Consider the following 19,873-nt stretch of genomic DNA (forward strand, 5'->3'; position numbering starts at 1 on the left):
CACATCCGCCGCCCGATCCATGGCTTCGAAGACGGCATAGCTGCTGTCATGCTCCGAGCAGCATTGTCATACAGTTTCGACGTCGATCCGGTATCCAATCCATGCCGCTATGCGCTTTCGACACTGATCGGGCCTTTGAGCTATCGTCGTAGGTCGGCCTTCGTGCGGTTGTTATGTTTCAATTTGTGTGCTTATGTGGTATTCTTGTCTGTGTACTGATGTTGTATACCGGCCTGTGTGTTGTCTCGTGTGCCGGTCTGTGTACTCATCCCGTGTCCCGGCCTGCGTGCCGACCTCATGTCTAGGTCTGTGTGCTGATCTCGTGTCCCGGCCTGTGTGCCGACCTAGTGTCCCGGTCTGTCTGTTGATCTCGTGTCCCGGCCTGCGTGCCGTTAGTACCTCCTGGCCTGCGTGTCGGTGCCTTATCTTGACCTGCAGCTCGTCTTTCGACTTCATACCGCGTTCGGCTCCGCATCATCAGATCCAGCGCTCTCCAGCCTGATCGGAGTCATCTATTCTTCCGGGTCGCGACAACTAGAGCCGCGTCCCATCCGAGGGCGCCCCCTGGGCCAGGGTACATTCTCCGTTCATATTCTATGCATATTTCATTATTTTATGACTTAGTCTTGTACTCATATATTCGTTGGATTCGCCTCGAGACTCGAGGTACCGGGGGCCGGGCCAACTCGGTCGCTGGCTTCAGGTAGCGTTGACCAGAGGACTTTTGAAGACTTGGTCAACACGGGAGCCATCTCAGCACACCCCCTCCGGGACGTCGCGACTTCGTCAACATTTCATCCACCTCACCCGACGGTCCGTCTGACTCAGCTTCCGGACCGGATCATCTGTGTTACAGGTCCGTGCGGAGTCCATAGGAGGTCAGCGTGAGCGCCATATCCTCAGCTTTCTGTCTCTTCGAATTTTGGACAAGAACACAGATGATAAATTAGGTATATTGTATTTTTAAATTTTTCTTTAGTGTGGGTCGAAAATTTTTATAGAGTTGGATCAATTATTTTAGGATTAATTGGACTGAAGAGTTGGATATCTAGTGCTAGCTATAAAAAATAAAAAAATAAAAAAAGAAAAAAAAGAAAAAAAAAGACAGAAGGACTTTGGTTTCTTAAGATTTGGTGTGATGGTAAAAAGGAAGGTACTTTCTTCAAGTAACGAAGTTCAATTCACACTCATGACATATATACCTACGAAGATTGAATTATTGATAAAGCTGAGGCATCATGTCAGAAGCTACGTTCTTTCTGAATTTATTTGGTGAGTGAAATGCGGGACTAGACTGTGATTAATATATATATAAAATTATTGAAGGACCATGAAATCGTCAAAGAAGAAGAAGCAGATTAGTGAACTCATTAGCATTACTGACAATGAAGTTGTGCCTTTGGAATGACAACTGAAACGTGCGTTCGTATTTCTCAACGTGTTCTTTCTCAACTGAAATGTGCCTTTGGAATGACAACTTATGAGCATTACTAAATGAATCAATTGTTTGTTTGTTTTTTTTTTCCTTTCTTTGTTTTTAATTGCTCATCTCACAGTTAGCTTTCTTTTTTTTTCTTTTTTTGAATCCATGTATCCCGTTTTTTGAACCATCTAATCTTGGAGATGATCGGCGACCTTATGAAAATTTCCTATCCGCCACCCGGCACAGTTCTAGATTAAGCTTCAGATTTCCTCCCCGTCAATCTCTTCATTAAAGAACTCATAATTAAAATGTTAAAGGAGGACCACCAAATCATGGCGCAGCTCGTTTTTCTCATTTGCGTGGCGAGCGAGACGTTGAAAGCAAGCATGCGGCGACGCCTTCCCCACATCACAGTCCGTTTGATCTCAACAGCAATTCGGCCGAGACCTAATTTTTCTTTTAATAAAATAAAAAATAAAAAAAAAAAAATTCCGTGTGGCCAATCTGGCCACTCTCTTTCTGCTATCACTCCGAACCCTCGGCCTCGCTCTGAACACCAAAACCACATTATTTTTAGCAATCAATCGTCGCTTGTTACAGAGACGTAATTATTCAATGATTTTTTTATAATAATAATAATAATATTAATAATAATAATAATAATAATGTTTGATTATATTTGCATTGTGTTTGTATAAATACGCAGCAGCTGCACTGTTTTGGAGAGCAGAGAAGCGATGGAGAGGAGGATGTGGATGTCCGTTTGGCTGCTCGCGGCGATGCTCGGCGCAGTTTCCGTCGGCGGCCTGCCGCTGTCGACGTCGGGGCGGTGGGTGGTGGATGGCGGCGGCGGGCAGCGGGTGAAGCTGGCGTGCGTGAACTGGCCGGCGCACCTGGAGCCGGTGGTGGCGGAGGGGCTGTCGAAGCGGCCGGTCGACGAGATAGCGAAGGCGATACGCGGAATGGGGTTCAACTGCGTCCGCCTCACCTGGCCCACCTTCCTCCCCACCGGCGACGCCTCCCTCGCCGGACTCACCGTCCGCAGCTCCTTCAGCCGCCTCGGCCTGAACTCCGCCGGCGTCCAACGCCACAATCCTGCGCTTATCGATCTCCCCCTCCTCCAAGCGTTTCAGGTCAATTTATTTGAATAATCCTTTTTTTTTAAAATAAATAAATAAATCTTTAATTCAATTTTTTTTCTTCTTCCATTTTTTCGATCTATTTTAATAAATTAAAGCTATTTATATATTTCTGGTAAAGCTGATGGATCATCTCGTAGTCGTAGATGAATCAAAATCTACGTTGCCAAAAATTTCTGTACTTTGAAGTTTGAATCTTGCACTTTGTTGCATTTCGGTCCAAAATTTTATTTTATTTTGTTTTATCAATTTACTCCCTAAAATTTCTAGAATTACATTATGCATGAAAAAACGCGCGCAGGCGGTGGTTTCGAGCTTGGAAGAGAACGACGTGATGGTGGTCTTGGACAACCATCTGAGCAAGCCTGGGTGGTGCTGCAGCAGAACCGACGGCAACGGCTTCTTCGGCGACACCTACTTCGACCCGGGCCTGTGGGTCGAAGGCCTTCGGAGGATGGCGGCTCTCTTCCGGTCGCACCCGAACGTCGTCGGCATGAGCTTGAGGAACGAGCTCAGAGGGTCGAGACAGAACGTCGACGACTGGTTCAGGTCATCTTCCGTTTCCTCCCCGTGGCCTTCGCCGGCAGCGTCGTCGCGCAGCTGGTTAATCGGGTTTATCTGTTGAACTCCGGCCAGGTACATGCAGATGGGGGCGGAGGCCGTGCACGCGGCGAACCCCGACGTGCTGGTCATCCTCTCCGGCCTCAACTTCGACTCCGACCTCGGCTTCCTGTCTAGCCGGCCGCTCAACGTGAGCTTCTCCCGCAAAATCGTGTTCGAGATGCACTGGTATTCCTTCACCAACAGCGGCACGTGGGCCGGAGAGAACGCCAACGATGCCTGCGGGAGCCTCTCCGGCGGCATCAGCCACCGGGTCGGGTTCCTGCTCGACAGGGGATTTCCCCTGTTCTTGAGCGAGTTCGGGATGGAGCAGAGCGGAAGAAACGAGAGGGACAACCGGTTTTTCAGCTGCGCCTTGGCCTACGCCGCCGAACATGACTTGGACTGGGCGCTGTGGGCGCTGCAGGGGAGTTACTATCTCCGGCAAGGGGTGGCGGACTCGCCGGAGGCTTATGGAATGCTCACGTCCGATTGGTGGAGCGTTCGGAATCGAACTCTGTTAGGAAGAATTCGATCGATTCAGCAACCATTTCGCGGTATTAAACATGGAATTAATTAATTCATTCATTCATTCATCTCTTTTGAAATCGAAACAGAGTAGAATTTAAATTTCGGGATGCAGGTCCCGGCGTCGCTGCTGTTCCTCCCTACAAGACGATCTTGCATCCATTAACAGGGCTCTGCGTCACGATCGACTCGTCCTCCCGTGGCCTCGCCCTCGCCGCCGGCCCGTGCGGCCAGCAGTGGCGCTACGGCGACGACAGGACGCTGTCGCTGGCGGACTCGTCTGCCTGCGTGACCGCCGTCGGGGCAGGGAAGCCGCCCAGGGTGGGGAACTGCGGCGGAAGCGGAGGAGGAGGGAGCTCCGCCGCCTCCACGTGGGTGCTGGCGTCGGCGTCGCACATGCACGTGTCGACCAGAGTGGAAGGGGACAATAGGACGCTGTGCATGGACGTCGGCGGCGACGGCCGGAGCGTGGTGACGAACCCGTGCCGGTGCATGGGCGGCGACGCGAAGTGCGACCCGGAGGGGCAGTGGTTCAGGCTGGTCACCACCGCCAGGCTCGTCGGATGACCGGGGGATGCGAATTTTCTGCGACGGCGACGGCGTTGATGATTCGTTTGGAATAATCCGCTTTCTGTGGACAATAAATCGAAGCTCAATATTTATTTACGACGAGATAAATTCCACAAATTGTTTCGTAAAAACAAAACAAGTTTCGTCCGCAATGCCCGATAGCGTTGACTTTGTGCCACTATGACGAGAATCCTGGACGACGCGATTTAGCATTAGATATTGCCAGCCGTCAAACCAACATTAATCCAATCACGGCACCACGTGGCGCGTTCTCCGTTTCAAGACCATCGCCACGTGGCTTGAATTATTTGGAATTATTGGATGGGCACGTCGTCCATCCAATCTGACTTCGTTTACCCTCATGCTCCAAGGGCATCCTTGGGATTACGATACAATCATAGGATATTCAAGTTATTGTTAAAATATTTATAATTCGAATCTCAATTATAATAAATTTATAGAATTTTTTTTAAAATAAAGTACATAATTAAAGAATACTGGACTACTGAATTATTCGCTGTGAGTATTTTCTGATTTATCTGATGAACGATGAAAAATTTTCATAGGATCAAATTGATCAATCTAAATTTGATATTACTTAATCTGATTAATTATTTTTTTTCCCTTTACCCTCGAGCTTCAATTCATGTGAATTATTTGAAATTATTGGATTGTGACGGATTTCACTTTTACAAAGGTGCTTGCCAACCCAAACGAATCCATCCTTCAGAGCATCGCTAGTTTTTATGGAAATTTTTTTTATCAATATTACATTTACACCCCTATAGTTTTATAGAACATAACAAAAATTTTCTTAAATGTGCAAAAATCAAATGGATTTTATCATTTGTATTTTAATCAAATAGATGCTCCATTTTTAATTGAAGTCAATGCACGTTCTATTTAAAGTAATTTGTATTATCTAATTATTCCATCATATAGAAAATAACAACGGGCTTCTATAATATATTATTTAATTATTTGATAAGTAGAAACTAGTAACTAGGTTTTATAATACTTTATCTGATCATTAGATCATATAGAATCTAATAATTAATTTTTAATGTATTGATTATTCAGTCGTGTAACTGTAGAAGTTAGATGTTAATTTTTATAATAGTAACTTTATATTATTTTGATTTTAACTTAATTATTTAACTGATAACTTGTTAAAATAATATTTCAACATAAAAAATTAATGATTGAAATTCCATGACATTTATTATATTTCAAATTAACATTATTTGATTATAATCAATCGTATAGAAATTAACATGTAACTTCTATAAAATGCAGAAATTAGTTCTTAGCTTTTATAACGTATAAAAGTTAGTTGTTAGTTTCTATAATGTGTAAACGTTAGTTATTAGTTTTTACAACGATAACTTATATTATTTTGATTTTATTTATCTGAGTAATAACTTGATTAAAATAATATTTCAACAAGCAAACTAAACGATAGAACTTCATGATCCTTATTACATTTCAAACGAACATAATTTAATCATGATCGAACGCACCTACTTACTAGCTTCTACACATTATAGAAACTAATTGATAACTATTACATATTATAAAAACTAATCGATAGTTACTATATGTTGTAAAATTTATATGTTAGCTTTTACAATAATATTGAATCTAAGAGCATTTTTGAGATAAAATCACAAGAGGACTAAAAAAAAAAAGGGTACGCTCGTTCGAGATAAAATCACAAGAGGACTAAATGTAGGGTATGAAAGGGTTTTAATTGTACATAGGGTTTTGAAGGTTATGACTCCATCTAGTTGAAGCAATAACATGAATAGCATGAGGTATGAGTGGGTTCCTTGTGGAGATTGGGAGAGGAATGCTGAGGTGTTGGCGTTTAATTCCATCAAGAATCCTAGAAGATTATACTATGGGCGCCCTAACCATGGATGGTTGAAGTGGGCGGTGACAATTCCTAGAGAATCTGAATATAGATGTGAGTTACGAAAGAAAAAGATTGAAGGAAGAGGCATAATGGAAAATGAAGATATGGGTAATACCTGGACTAGATGTGGTGAAGAAAGCTTCTTGCGAATGCAAGTATATTATATGAACAATATTGATTCTGAATATGTTTTTATTGGCTGCAAATTTACTTGTCTTGTTAATATTAATAATAATAGAATGAATTAGGATGAGCATGTTATATATTAATTTATGTTGGTTATCATTTGGATGGTTAATAAATTAGGATGAGCATGTTATATATTAATTTATGTTGGTTATCATTTGGATGGTTAATAAATTAGGATGAGCATGTTATATATTAATTTATGTTGGTTATCATTTGGATGGTTAATAAATTAGGATGAGCATGTTATGTATTAATTTATGTTGGTTATCATTTGGATGGTTAATAAATTAGGATGAGCATGTTATGTATTAATTTATGTTGGTTATCATTTGGATGGTTTGTATTAAGAATGTTGACGGATGACTCATATTTGGATGAAGGTCAATGCGATGGATGTCAGGGAAGAAACATCTATTAAGATTTTTTGTAATAAAATTTTGTTATGATTTTATATAACAGAATTTTATTATGATTTTTCATAATAAAATTCTGTTGCGATTTTTCATAACAAAATTATGTTACGATTTTACCGAGTCTAAGGTTTATGCATTATTTATAGGGATCATTGTAAACCTATTGTATATAACAATCACCAGAATCATTGGATGTAATTATCTTATGTAGAGAGAATTCTAATAAAGTTTCGACCCTTTTTATGGAGTAGGCACGTTGTCGAACCACGGTAACTCTTCTTCTTCTACTACTTCCTCGTGTTTGCTCTCCTTTTGTGTGTCTTTGTCTTGTTGCTTCGCGCGATCTCTTTCTCTCTTCCTCTTCTTCTTCTGCGTTAGAGGTTGAGATGCGTTGCCCCCTTCTTTGCGCAACAATTGGTATCAGAGCTACAGATTTTTACAGATTTCTTCAACATGTCAGGGATGACTTTTGCGAAGTTTGATATGGTGAAGTTTGACGAAACCAAAAACTTTGGATTATGACAGAGAAGAGTCAAGGACTTGTTGGTGCAACAAGGCATGGTGAAGGCGCTAGGCGAAAGGAAATAAGAAAACATAGAGAGATCAGATTGGAAATAACTTTAGGCGAAGGTAGTGACAACAATTATGCTTTGTCTTACGGATGATGTGATGTGACATGTCATGAACGAGGAGTCATCGGTGGAAGTTTGACAAAAGCTGGAAAGTCAGTACATGTCAAAGTCATTAACAAACAAGTTATATCTTAAGTAGAAATTATTCGGGCTGAAGAAGACAGAAGGAACTGATCTGAGTCAACACATCAACTTATTCAACCAAATTGTAAGTGATCTAAAGTGGATTGATGTGAAGATTGAAGATGAAGACAAGACACTGATGTTGTTGAATTCTCCACCTTCATCTCTTATGTACTAGAATTTGGTTACTACTTTGATGTTGGATAAGGAAACTCTTAAGTTGGATGAGATCACAGGTGCGTTGCTAGGTTTTCACCAAAGGAAGAAAACAAGAGATAAAGTTTCTCAAGGAGAAGGACTTGTGGTAAATATCAACCTAGAGCATGGTAGGAGCAAATCTCGACATGGATCTGACAATAACAATAAGGCTCGTTCTAAGTTGAGAAGAAAGAAGGTGATCCCGTGCTATGGAGACAAAGGTCATATCAAGAGAGATTGTCCAGAGATAAAGAAATATATCGCAGAGAACAAAGGTAGTTTGGTAAAGTCTGCAAACATAGTTGAAGAGAAAAATTCAGAGAACGGTAATGGAGATATGCTATCAGTTATGTCGAGTTCAGAGCAGCTAACGGATGCATGAATTTTGGACTCTACATGTTCATATCACATGACTCCAAACAAGGAGTGGTTTGACACCTATAGGATAGTAGATTCTGGTTCAGTGTTGATGGGAAATGATGCGTTATGCAGAGTTATCAGCATAAGGAACGTCAGAATCAAGATGTTTGATGGTGTGTTCAGAATCCTATGTGATGTCAGATATATACCAAAGCTAAGGAATAACTTAATCTCACTAGGCACACTGGATGGTATTGGTTGCAATTACAAATCAGTGAGCGGGGTGATGAAGGTCAACAAGGGAGCTCTGACGGTAATGAAAGGACAAAAGATAATAGGAAACATCTACAAGTTGATAGAGACTACAGTTGTAGGTGGAGTCGCCTCGGTGAAGTCTGAATCAGATAGTACTATCTTATGGCATATGCAACAAAGGCATATGGGTAAATGTGGGATGCTAGAACTTCATAAGAGAGATCTGTTGAAGGGTGTCAAGACATGCAAGTTTGAACTCTGCAAATTCTGTGTTCTTGGAAAACAAAGCAAAGTGCAATATAAGACGACAACAAACAAGATGGAGGGGATTCTGTATTACATATATATGGATATCTAGGGACTAGCTAGAGTAGCATTACATGGAGGGCATTTGTATTTTGTGAGTTTTACTGATGATTTTTCATAAAAGGTTTGGGTATACTTTATACGTTACAAGTTGAAAACTTTTACAAAATTTAAGCTGTGAAAAACTAAAGTGGAGAACCAGACTGGAAGGAAGATCAAATACCTTAGCTTAGACAATGAGACTGAGTATACAGATTCAAAGTTTTAGGAATTTTATGAGCAGCATGGGATAATGAGGCATTTCTCGGTTCGCAGGACACCTCAGTAGAACAGGATAGCGGAAAGGTTGAATGAGACAATCAGTGAGAAAGCAAGATGTCTCAGGCTGAATGTAGGGCTTGCAAAAAAATTTTGGACGGAAACGATTAACATGACATGTTATCTCATTAATAGATCACCAAGGGCAGCATTAGAAGGTAGAGTATCAGAGGACGTATGGATAGGGAATCAAGTAGATTACTTTCATCTTTGAGTTTTTGAATATCTAGCCTGTATGCATATATATCTAGTGAGACAAGATCAAAGCTGGATGCGAAATCAAAGCAGTACATTTTTCTAGGGTATCAGAAAGTAGTTAAAGGCTTCAAGATTCCTAAGGCAAACAAGGTAGTGATCAGTAGAGATATGATGTTTGACGAGAAAACTATGCTACAGCGTACTCAGGAAGAAGGAAAGGAAACACCGCAAAGCAACATGGAGAAATATGTTATGTAGGTGGAGCTAGAGACTCATGACTTCAATGATTCTAGCTCAGAGCACAAGGAGCATCGCACTATAGCTGGTGGTAGAATGAGACGAGTCGTAAAACCACCCACCAGATACAGATTCAAAGACTTAGTATCTTATGTGATTATCACTAATAGCGGAGACCCTACATCTTTTCAGGAGATGATACATAACTCTGAGAAGGACAGGTGGATGCGTGCTATGGCAGAGGAGATGGAGTCATTGCATAAGAACGAAACGTAGAATCTAGTGGAACTTCCTAAAGGAAAGAAAGCTATAGGGTGCAAGTGGATATTCAAGAAGAAAGAAGCAATGTTAGAGGGAGAAGAAGTGAAGTTCAAGGTTTGGTTAGTAGCAAAGGGGTATTCATAGAGAAAGAGGATTGACTATGAAGAAATTTTCTCTCTAGTGCTAAGACATATGTCAATTAGAGTGGTGTTGGCTTTGGTGGCACATTACGATTTGTAGTTGAAGCAAATGGATGTGAAGACGATATTTTTTCATGGGAATTTAGAGGAGCAAATTTTTATATCATAATCCGAGGGATTTAGTCATCCTGGACAAGAGCGGTTGGTTTGCAAGTTGAAGAAATCTCTCTATGAATTGAAACAATCTTCTAGGTAATAGTACAAATATTTTGATTCATACATAATTCAAAACGGATATAGAAGATGTGAGTATGACTGCTATATATATATATGAAGAGCCTTGAAGATAAATCACTGGTTTTCTTACTACTATACGTAGATAACATGCTTATTGTTACGAAGAAGATGAAAGAGGTTGACAAATTGAAGAGACTACTGAGCAAGGAATTTGGCATGAAAGATTTGGGAGAGGAAAAGAAATTCTTGGGATGGAGATTCATAGGGATAGAGCTGCAGGGATATTATGGTTGTCTTAACGTAGCTATGTGGAGAAGGTGCTGGATAGGTTCAACATGAAAAATGCAAAGTCGATGATCACACTCTTGGCACATAACTTCAAGTTATTTAATACGCAGTGTCCAAAGACGGATGACGAGATCCAAGATATGTCAAAGGTTCCTTATGTTAGTATAGTTAGTTGTCTGATGTATGCCATGGTTTGCACCAGACCAAATTTGGTGCAAGTAGTTAGTATGATAAGCAAGTTTCTCTCAAATCCTGGTCGACCATATTGGGATGCAGTGAAATTGATTTTTAGATATTTGAGAAATACAACTGATTATGACATCATGTTCAGTAGATAATCGGAAGATCCTTTAGTTGCTGGGTATGTAGATGCGAACTATGTAGGAGATTTAGATAACATGAGGTCTACTACAAGATATGTGTTCACTATGGCAAGAGGACCTATTTGTTGGAAATATATGATACAATCTATTGTTGCATTGTCTACTATAGAGTATGAGTACATGACAACAGCTGAAGCAACAAAGGAAGCTTTATGACTTACAGGGTTGGTCAGAGAACTGGGTGTTTAGTAAGATGGAGTCAAGTTGTTATGCGATAGTCAGAGTGCTATCTATTTAGCGAAGAATCAGGTGTATCATGCAAGAACCAAGCACATTGATGTGAGGTTTCACAAGATCAAAGAGTTGATTGCTTCTGGGGAAATTCAACTTGAGAAGGTTCACACTGCAGACAATGTTGTAGATATGCTGACAAAGCTAGTGACCACAAAGAAGTTCAAGCATTGTTTGAACTTGATCCATATCTCTGAACGCTAGAGGAAGGAAGCCAAACCCAGAGATCTAGGTAGAGTTTTGTTCAGATACTCATGTTCTTCGAAGGGATGAATATTCGCCAAAGTGAAAATTGTTGACGGGTGGCCCATATTTAGATGAAGGTCAATCGATGGATGTCATGGAAGAAAATTTTGTTAAGATTTTTCTAATAAAATTCTGTTGTGATTTTATATAACAGAATTCTATTACGATTTTTTATAATAGAATTTTGTTGCGATTTTTCATAACAAAATTTTATTACGATTTTACCGGGACTGGGTTTATGCATTATTTATAAGGATCATTGTAAACCTATTGTACAACAACAATCACAAGAATCATTGTATGTGATTTCCTTATGTAGAGAGAATTCTAATAAAGTTACGACCCTTTTTGTGGAGTAGGCACGTCGCCGAACCACGTTAACTCTTCTTCTTTCTCCTCTTCTTCTCCTTCCTCGTGTTTGCTCTCCTTTTGTGCGTTTTTATCTTATTTCTCCGCGTAATCTCTTCTTCTTCTTCTTCTTCTTCTTCTTCTTCTTCTGTGTTAGAGATTGAGAGGTGTTGCCTCCTTCTTTGTGCAACAAAGAATGAGCATCAATGATAAAATGAACATTTGTGACGTGTTGTTTTTTCTGTTATGATGAGTTTGAGTAATTGACAGTGTTAAAATTTAGAAAATTTTGAGGATAAACGAAGTGGTGTAGGCTGTGGTTAGTAATCACCATGGCCAACATTACTGTAAGAATTGGAACAACAAGTAATTAATGGTTGGAGGATTGCTACACTAACTAATAAATTGGCAAAAATAATTGGACCAATTCCTAAAGTGTTCTCAAAAGTGCCAACATGTTCTTGCATCACTCCAAGCTAATGGATGGCAACAAAAGATGGGATGAAAATATTCTTTTCATAATAAATACACCAAACATATTCTTTCATCCATCCAAATTAAACCAAGTCAACAAAGCCAACAAAGGATGGGGATGAAACTATTCTTCCATAATAAATATAACAACCATGTTCTTACATACATCTAAACTAAATCCAAAATAGTAGTACTATCATACTGTATAAAATGTTTGAATATAGAAATGTAACTAGACGGACGTACAAAAACTGCAAAAAATAGAGCATCACAATAGCAGCACAAAATATGGTAACCATAAAAGTTTCCTTAATAATATTCTAATTCTTCTTGAATCAATGACACATTAGAAGAGGTTGTGGGTCTTTGAATTGGTACTTTAGTAGGTATCGAAAAGGGCTGAGATAAAGAAGTTCTTAGCTTAGCAGTCAATGAAGTATGCGTATTTGAGTTTTGAGGAGCTTGCTTCATTACATATCTACCTGAAAGTTCACTCCCAAGCAATGCAAAGCCTCTATTACTCCCAAATAGTGGTTGAGATAAAGAGGTAGTGGGTCTTCAAATTGGTAGTTTGAAGGCACATTAATGATATAGTTGTCAATTGAAAGAAAAATAGACTGGAAGTTTTGAAGTTTTAACCTGAGATCTTGATTTTTTGGAACCCTTTCTTTGCTTAACTGGACCACCAGCACAAGTATGCTTGTTGTGACCAAATTGTTGACATCTTGTATATTTAAGAGTGCATGACTTCTTTTGTCCAATTGCAGGTTCCTCACCTTCTTCTCTCATTCTTGCCTTTTTTGGCCTTTTGATCCTTCTTCTCAGCTTAGGGGGCAAGCAGGTATGAGCCTCCATCTTAGGCCAAAATGACTTATATGGAATTAGGTTTATCAATTGTGAATATGCCCTGATATACTACTCTTTTGATGGTCTAGGATCAAAATAATCTTTCAAATTTTGCCTCCTATCTATTAGTACTACACTAGCATGTTTACAAGGTATACCTGTGTGATTCCAAACCCTACAATCACAAGATCTATTCTCGATTGTGACCACATATGATGTATTTCCTTCCCTAATCTCATATGTGGTACCATTGACATAAAAAAATGACAATCCTTTACATTGATGTGTTATATTTTGCAAACTTGCAACCACTCGTGGAGTCATCATATTTGGCCACCCACACCCAGTGGTATATCTTGTATGTAACCTGCTCATTAGTTTGACCCTAAGTGTATCAACTAATGTTAACAGATTTCTCCCTCAAATCACCTACCTAATTGTTAAAGGACTCAGATGTATTATTTGTGACATGCTCACACTTCAAGGATTGGGAAAAAATATATCTTATCCACAAAGAATCAGCAATTTCACTCAGCCATTGAAAAGCTTCTGGCTTAAGGTATCTAATCTTACCCATTGCATCCTTGAAGTCTCTCTTGGTGTAAGCGCTAGTAGCTGTCCAGAAAAGCTTCCTCAAAATAATTGGTGGAAATTTAGATCTGAAATTTGAGAGGATATGCCTACAACATTTTATGTGAACAACATGTGGAACATATAGACTTATTGCTTCAATCAAACCTTGAAAAATAGAACATAGTTTTATAAATAAATTGCATCGTAGTCATTATCTAATGAAACATAAATAAATTACAAAATTGGCTTAAACAATACCTGTTGGTGCAATCGACTTCTAGGATTTCGATGTTTGACAATATGACCAAGGGTTGACCCAAACAGGACTTGATATTTGGGAGAGAGAAATCTAGTCAAGACTAGATGACTAGCAAAGATAAGTCCTAACCAAAGGTTAGGCAAAGTGGAAGTCCCGATGAGTGAAGCAGGACCCTAATGAGTGAAGCTAGGTGGTGGAAGTCCCGGTGAGTGAAGACGGGTCCTAGTGAGTGAAGCTAGGTGGTGGAAGTCCCGGTGAGTGAAGTCGGGCCCTAGTGAGTGAAGCTAGGTGGAGGAAGTCCTGGTGAGTGAAACCGGGCCCTAGTGAGTGAAGCTAGGTGGAGAAAGTCCTGGTGAATGAAGTCAGGCAATGGAAGTCCTAGTGAGTGAAGCTAGGCCACAGAATATGCAGGTTTCCAGAATTTCTATTCAATTTCCTGACTTTGTGCCAACTAGTCATCATATAGCCACCAAAAGTTCCAATTCCTTTTAATAGAGCCAATTAAGTTCTAATATATCTCGTTGTGTGCCATTCCACTTCTGCCATAATTTACAATATGCATATTCTGAACTCGGAAGGTGAACAATCAATAATCCAAATTTGAAATTCAGTGAATATAGCATTGATGAATGGTTGTCTTTCTTCTATAGAGTTTAGAAGACTTTTAGACAAGGAATTTGATACCAATCAGAAATACGAAACTGAGAACTGGAAAATGAAATGATTCTGCATGAACCAGTAGCCCTTGAACTCCATTTTACCCAGCCAACTACTGATTTCAGTGTTTTTTCAATGCTGGACTTTGTATCAACCTATCATGTTCAGCCACAAAAAATTTTCAATGCTCCTTCATCTTGTCTCTATAGACCCTTTACAATGCATATTCGAAAGCTTCCCATATTCCAGTAGCTCTTCCAAATTTGGCACAAAACTGCCTCATTTCTTATTCTGCAGAATTCTGCAGTTTGTTCATCTCTGTTCCTGCAGCAAACTCTCCTTTTATTTTCATTTGTATGCTAAAACTTCATCTCAACTTCTCCATTCCCTAATGTCATTTCTGAATTTTTGATACACTTGTTACCAAGTTTCAACACTTCTCTAATTCTGCACTACAATTCAGCAACCCATTTCAGAATTTCAGAAATCCCAGCAGCCACATCAATTCAATCAAAAATGTTCAACAAAAATTGGCACACTAGAGACTTCAGTGATACATTTAATTCAGAAATATAGTTAATGTAAATGATTTCAGATTTATCTGATTCAGAATTCAATTTGCATTCAACTTTTGTAAGTATCCTTCTTACTAAATCTAAGAAGCTCTCTAGGATCACTTCAATTTAGGAATCACTTCAAAACTTACGGATCACATATGTGCACAAAGTAATAGTGCATCTGCATACTACATAACTTCTATAACTGATGTCATTTGTTCCCTTTTCTTTGGATGTTCTGTTATTCTAGATTCGATTCTCCAATCTCCTTTGACTGCTTCTCAACAGCGATCAGTCCAAAAATCAGATTCAAAATTGGATTCAACCTTCGATTCCCAATGTGCAACATAGTAATAGAATGCCATATCCTAATTCACTAGAATACCAAGACTTGCAGTGTCCAAATCTCTCTATAGCAGCTCCCAAATTTCTTAGGTTCAGAAATCCTTAGTTCCAGATTTTCTTTTTGCAAAATAAACAAAGCCACAACAACTCAACATTTTGTAAACCTTTCCAGCAATCTGAATTTAGAATTCCTTGAATCTGCCACACTAATTCAGTTTACTGAATTCATTGGCAGGATCTCACTTGTAGCTTGTTGCAAATTGGAAGCTTACTCTTGCACAAGAATGGAAGATACTAAGATTCATTCAGCAATCCAGCAACTTCTGAATCTTCAGTTCTGCATCTAGGAAATTTGTGGGTTCTTGCTCATCAATTTTCAATGAACTAATTAGAACTTCATTTGAAACCGTTTCTGATAGGAATCTATAGATCAAATTGCCACACAATAAACCACAATTTATAATCAATGAATTCCACAACTTAGTTCGTGATGAAATTATCTCTGCTGTAAGTGAGTTATGTCCACCAGAAAACTGAATCAGTAATGTTCCAATTCTGATTCAGTTTAACAGTTGTACATTCTGAGAAATCAGAAGTGAATCTGGACAATTTCAGAGTTCACATCAGGTTGCATGCTTTAAATCAGGGGAGGTTTGAAGTGGTAGGACACCAAGTATCAATGGAAAGTCTGTGTTCTAAGTGGATTTCTCTGATCAGAAGCTTGGAACATAAATTTGGCACAAACTAGTCACACAACTTTTGATCAGCAACTCCAATAGAATTTTCAGATTTCAGCATTTTCAACACCTTCTTCCAACATATCTCTTACAATTTTGAATGTATCAACATAATATCAAGTCTCTAAATCCAAAGTAATTGTAACTTGCTCTTGACATAATAAAACTCAAGAAATGAATTCATTTAGCATGCAATCTTAAGAGCACTTCATTCGTGGCAAATTTTTCACATTTTCTTTTCTAGAACAGTGGCATCCCAACTTTAAAAATCTTAAGAATTTAACTCCATTACATCTTCCCCAAACTTCATCTTTGGCTTGAATTTGAATACTGTCCATTAACAAATGAATCCAAGCATTCAAAAGCTCTATACATCTCCCCCACACTTAATCCTTTATCATCTAGTCAAGCTAACTCATCAAGCAATTAATCCAAAACTCTCAATGAAATAAAAGAAATATGACAAGCAAAGAGAATTAAGAATTAGAATGCTAGATGAGAATGTTTCAAGAAGATTGTGGGAAAATAGATTAGAAAGTATGAAGGGGAACAAAATTGACAAAAATCCTCAATTTCCATGCACACCAATGCTATTGTGACTTTGAAAAGAAACTAAGCAAGTTCTAAAGTTTCAATTGTTATGAGTGCATGTCACACAAAGAAAATAATAGAGTTTAGGCTTTAAGTGGTCCTCTCTAGGAAATATTCATGCAATCAAGCTCAATTGTTCACATTGGAATCCACCACCAAATTAACTAATATCATGCAAGAAAAGCATCCAATCATGTTAAATGACCTAAAATTGATGGTCAAATTTAAAACAACTTTACCATCTTACAAATATTACTTAGGAAATTCCCATGGTGGCTTTTATTCAAATGAAATGCTATGTACTTAACTAAATGCAAAGTATGAAAACAAAATGCAAAATTGCAAAGTATGAAGCTAAAGAAATGTATAAAGAATTTATTAAACTCAAAGCACGAATTAAAATGCAAGAGCAAGCAAGATTGAAACCAACTCCCCTTTCATTTCCCGGTGGTTGAAGAAGGTTTAGAAGTAGAATCCACCCCGAAAGTTGAGTAATCATGGTTCCACTCAAATTCTTCTTATTCATCCTTTTTCCTTTCACCATTCTTTCTGGAGGTCTAAGTCGGTTCAGTTTAAGCACCCACTCCGGAAGCTTAATTTCTCCTACCACATCAATAAAAGAAAATACCTCCCACATACATGTGGGGTAAAAAGAAAATAGGAGAATATTAGTGTGGGTAAAATATATATCAAGAATTGCATCACGACTAATAAAATCAACAATTGGTACCTCAATAAAATTTTCTGAAAAATCACACAAAATACTCACCTTGTCATCTTGAGAGGTACCTGGAGTGGTGATTGTTACCTCCTTATCATCTAGTAAATGCTCAGACTCTAGTTCTGGTGAATGTACATCTTCATGTAGTGATTCTTGGGTGCTTGGCTCTATAGCACAAGTCCCTACACTTACATCCTCCATTCTTGGTGATTCTTGAGGTAATCTTCCAGTAAGCATTCCCCTACACTTACATCATCTTCTGCAACAAAACCTGCATCTTCAACAACATCTAAAGCAACATCATTAGTAGAATCAACAATTTGAACAATTACATCATCATCACAAATAAAACTAGAAAATTGTTGTGAAGAAATAGAAGTAGTGTCAGGCCTGACAAGATCTCCACAATCCACCTCTTCATTGGCTCTTTGTGCTTGTAACTGATTAATAGATAATGCTATCTGATCTAACTGACTCTGTATATTCTGTATCCTTGCAAATTGCTGCTCTTGATGCTTTCTCATTTGTTGCATAACTTCATTGCATTTCCACATTGATTCTTCAATTTGTTCTTGTGCATCCTCATACCTATTCCGTTGCTCCATAGGTAGGTAGGACTGAGATTCAAGCTGATAAAACTGAGTCTGAGACTGATAATTATAATTCTCTATCCCATCTCCAAAATACGGATAATATGGATCCATGGTCAAAAAGAAAATTTCCTGTTCTTACATTGAAAACACTAGCAAATAAAATTAAAATACTCAGGAACAAATAAAATCAACACATAAATATATAATCATGAAAGCAATCAAAACAACAATCCTAAAATTACTAAACATTGCATATTAACGTGCTCCCTGGCAACGGCGTCAAAATTTGGTAAAGCGAATCTATCACATCCGCTAATCAAATTGTACAAATGTATATTCCACTGAACCCCTTAATTAAACAATAACGTTGTAGTAACGAGCCCAGGAACGCTCTCGAGGAACCAACAGTATGATGTAATCTAGGATTATCTTTTTATTCCTATTTTTGGGGTTTTTAATATGTAAGTGGGGGTTTAATGCTTTGAATCTAAATCTAACAAAAGTAAAGCATAGCGAATAAGAAATTAATCTAAAGCAATAGTGAAATCTACTTGTGTGCCAACAATCAAACCATAATGCATTGTCACCCTACATTATAATTTAATCATCACCACACTTAAACTACATATGAAATTACAAGATAGAAATAAATCTAATCTAAAGTATGATTTAAACCCTAATTTGAAACCTACAACTTATCAATTAAACAAGCTTCAAAGAAGACTTAAACTAAGCTTCAATTAAGTAAAGAAATGCTAAACTACTTGCTAAAACATAACAACCATTAAAATAAATCTGTTCTAAGTTGTTGAACAGTAAAAAAAAGAACTATAATGAAATAAAAACCAATCCTCTCACAATCAACTCACAAACTTCATACTCTTGCCGTCACACAAGAGTACCAAAATCGAAACCACCCAATTTCGGTCCTCAGTGGTGATTCTAAGCTGCAAATCAATTCGAGGAATGCTCACAAGTGCCGACGGACCACCCCCGACACGCTGGAAACAACCCGAACCCAAGAAAATGCCGAAAATGCTAGAAATCTACTACCGGAGCTCTCTGAATCTGGATGGAAGTCGTGGATTGCAGATGGGCATCGGATGAAGCTCAATAACGCCGGCGGACCACCTCCAAGCGTCACTGATGGGAATCGGAGCGCAGATTTGGAAGACCACCTCCAAATCTGGCGAAAATAGAGAAGTCGCCGTGAGCAAATTTTCCGCCGGAGAGAACACTCGCCGGTGCTCCAGATGATCGGGATGAACTGCTAAGAAGTCTTCCACCAAGGTAGAAGCTCGGGAGGATGATCGGAGAAGGAATGGTGGTCGGAATCCACTGGAAATCTCGCGGGACGCGGCGCTGTGTGCGGAGGAGTCGACGAAGAAGCTGGGTACTGTAGCTTCTCATTTAAATCAGATCCGAATCTGGAATGGACGGTTGAGATGATTCCGGGCTAAATCAACGGTGAAAAGTCATCCAAAATCTGATCTGAAGGTACTGATGTTGATCTAGGGTCTGGATCTACCCTCCCGTAGGTCAGATCGATCAGATCATCACTGGATGGCCCAAATCGATCCAGTCTTCATTGAACGGCCCAGATCAATGGCTAGATGAACTCAGATCTGGATCAAAACTTTTGGATCTTCATCAATGGCTTAGATCTGCTCCCCATTAAGTTGGATCGGCCAGATCTTCAACGGATGGTCCAGATCTGTCCTATTCTTGATGAACGACCCATAATGCTCAATGGCTAGATCTTCTCGTTTGAACTCTGATTTGAGCCCAATTTCGGTCCAAATAGATCCAAATTCAAGATACTTTGATGCCTACAAAATAAGAATCAAATATTAGCATCAAATAATATAAAAATAAAGTAATTTGCAATTAAGTCTAAAAATACACACAATACACAAAATGTGATGTAACCATGATTTTAACCTATGAAATCAACATCAAACCATGCATATATGAATCAAAAT

The 19,873-nt window shown here is 38.9% G+C and overlaps 1 protein-coding gene across 1 annotated transcript; it reads left to right on the plus strand.

The window, feature by feature from the left end:
• Nucleotides 1-2,160: 2,160 nt before the first annotated feature.
• On the plus strand, nt 2,161-4,257 carry LOC122023121 (glycosyl hydrolase 5 family protein-like). The gene is made up of 4 exons (XM_042581210.1): nt 2,161-2,556; nt 2,864-3,111; nt 3,199-3,719; nt 3,806-4,257. Exons 1-4 carry the CDS (start codon nt 2,161-2,163, stop codon nt 4,255-4,257), a joined length of 1,617 nt encoding a protein of 538 aa, XP_042437144.1.
• Nucleotides 4,258-19,873: the final 15,616 nt, after the last annotated feature.

The sequence above is a fragment of the Zingiber officinale genome, chromosome 9B, assembly GCF_018446385.1.
Source record: "Zingiber officinale cultivar Zhangliang chromosome 9B, Zo_v1.1, whole genome shotgun sequence".
Lineage (NCBI taxonomy): Eukaryota > Viridiplantae > Streptophyta > Magnoliopsida > Zingiberales > Zingiberaceae > Zingiber > Zingiber officinale.

Excerpts from the sequence above, each read along its gene's own strand:
- LOC122023121 (XM_042581210.1), top strand. The coding sequence starts at position 2,161 with ATGGAGAGGAGGATGTGGATGTCCGTTTGGCTGCTCGCGGCGATGCTC. Across the intron at positions 2,557-2,863 it reads CCCTCCTCCAAGCGTTTCAG|GCGGTGGTTTCGAGCTTGGA; the intron begins GTCAATTTATTT and ends AAACGCGCGCAG. Across the intron at positions 3,720-3,805 it reads GATTCAGCAACCATTTCGCG|GTCCCGGCGTCGCTGCTGTT; the intron begins GTATTAAACATG and ends TTCGGGATGCAG.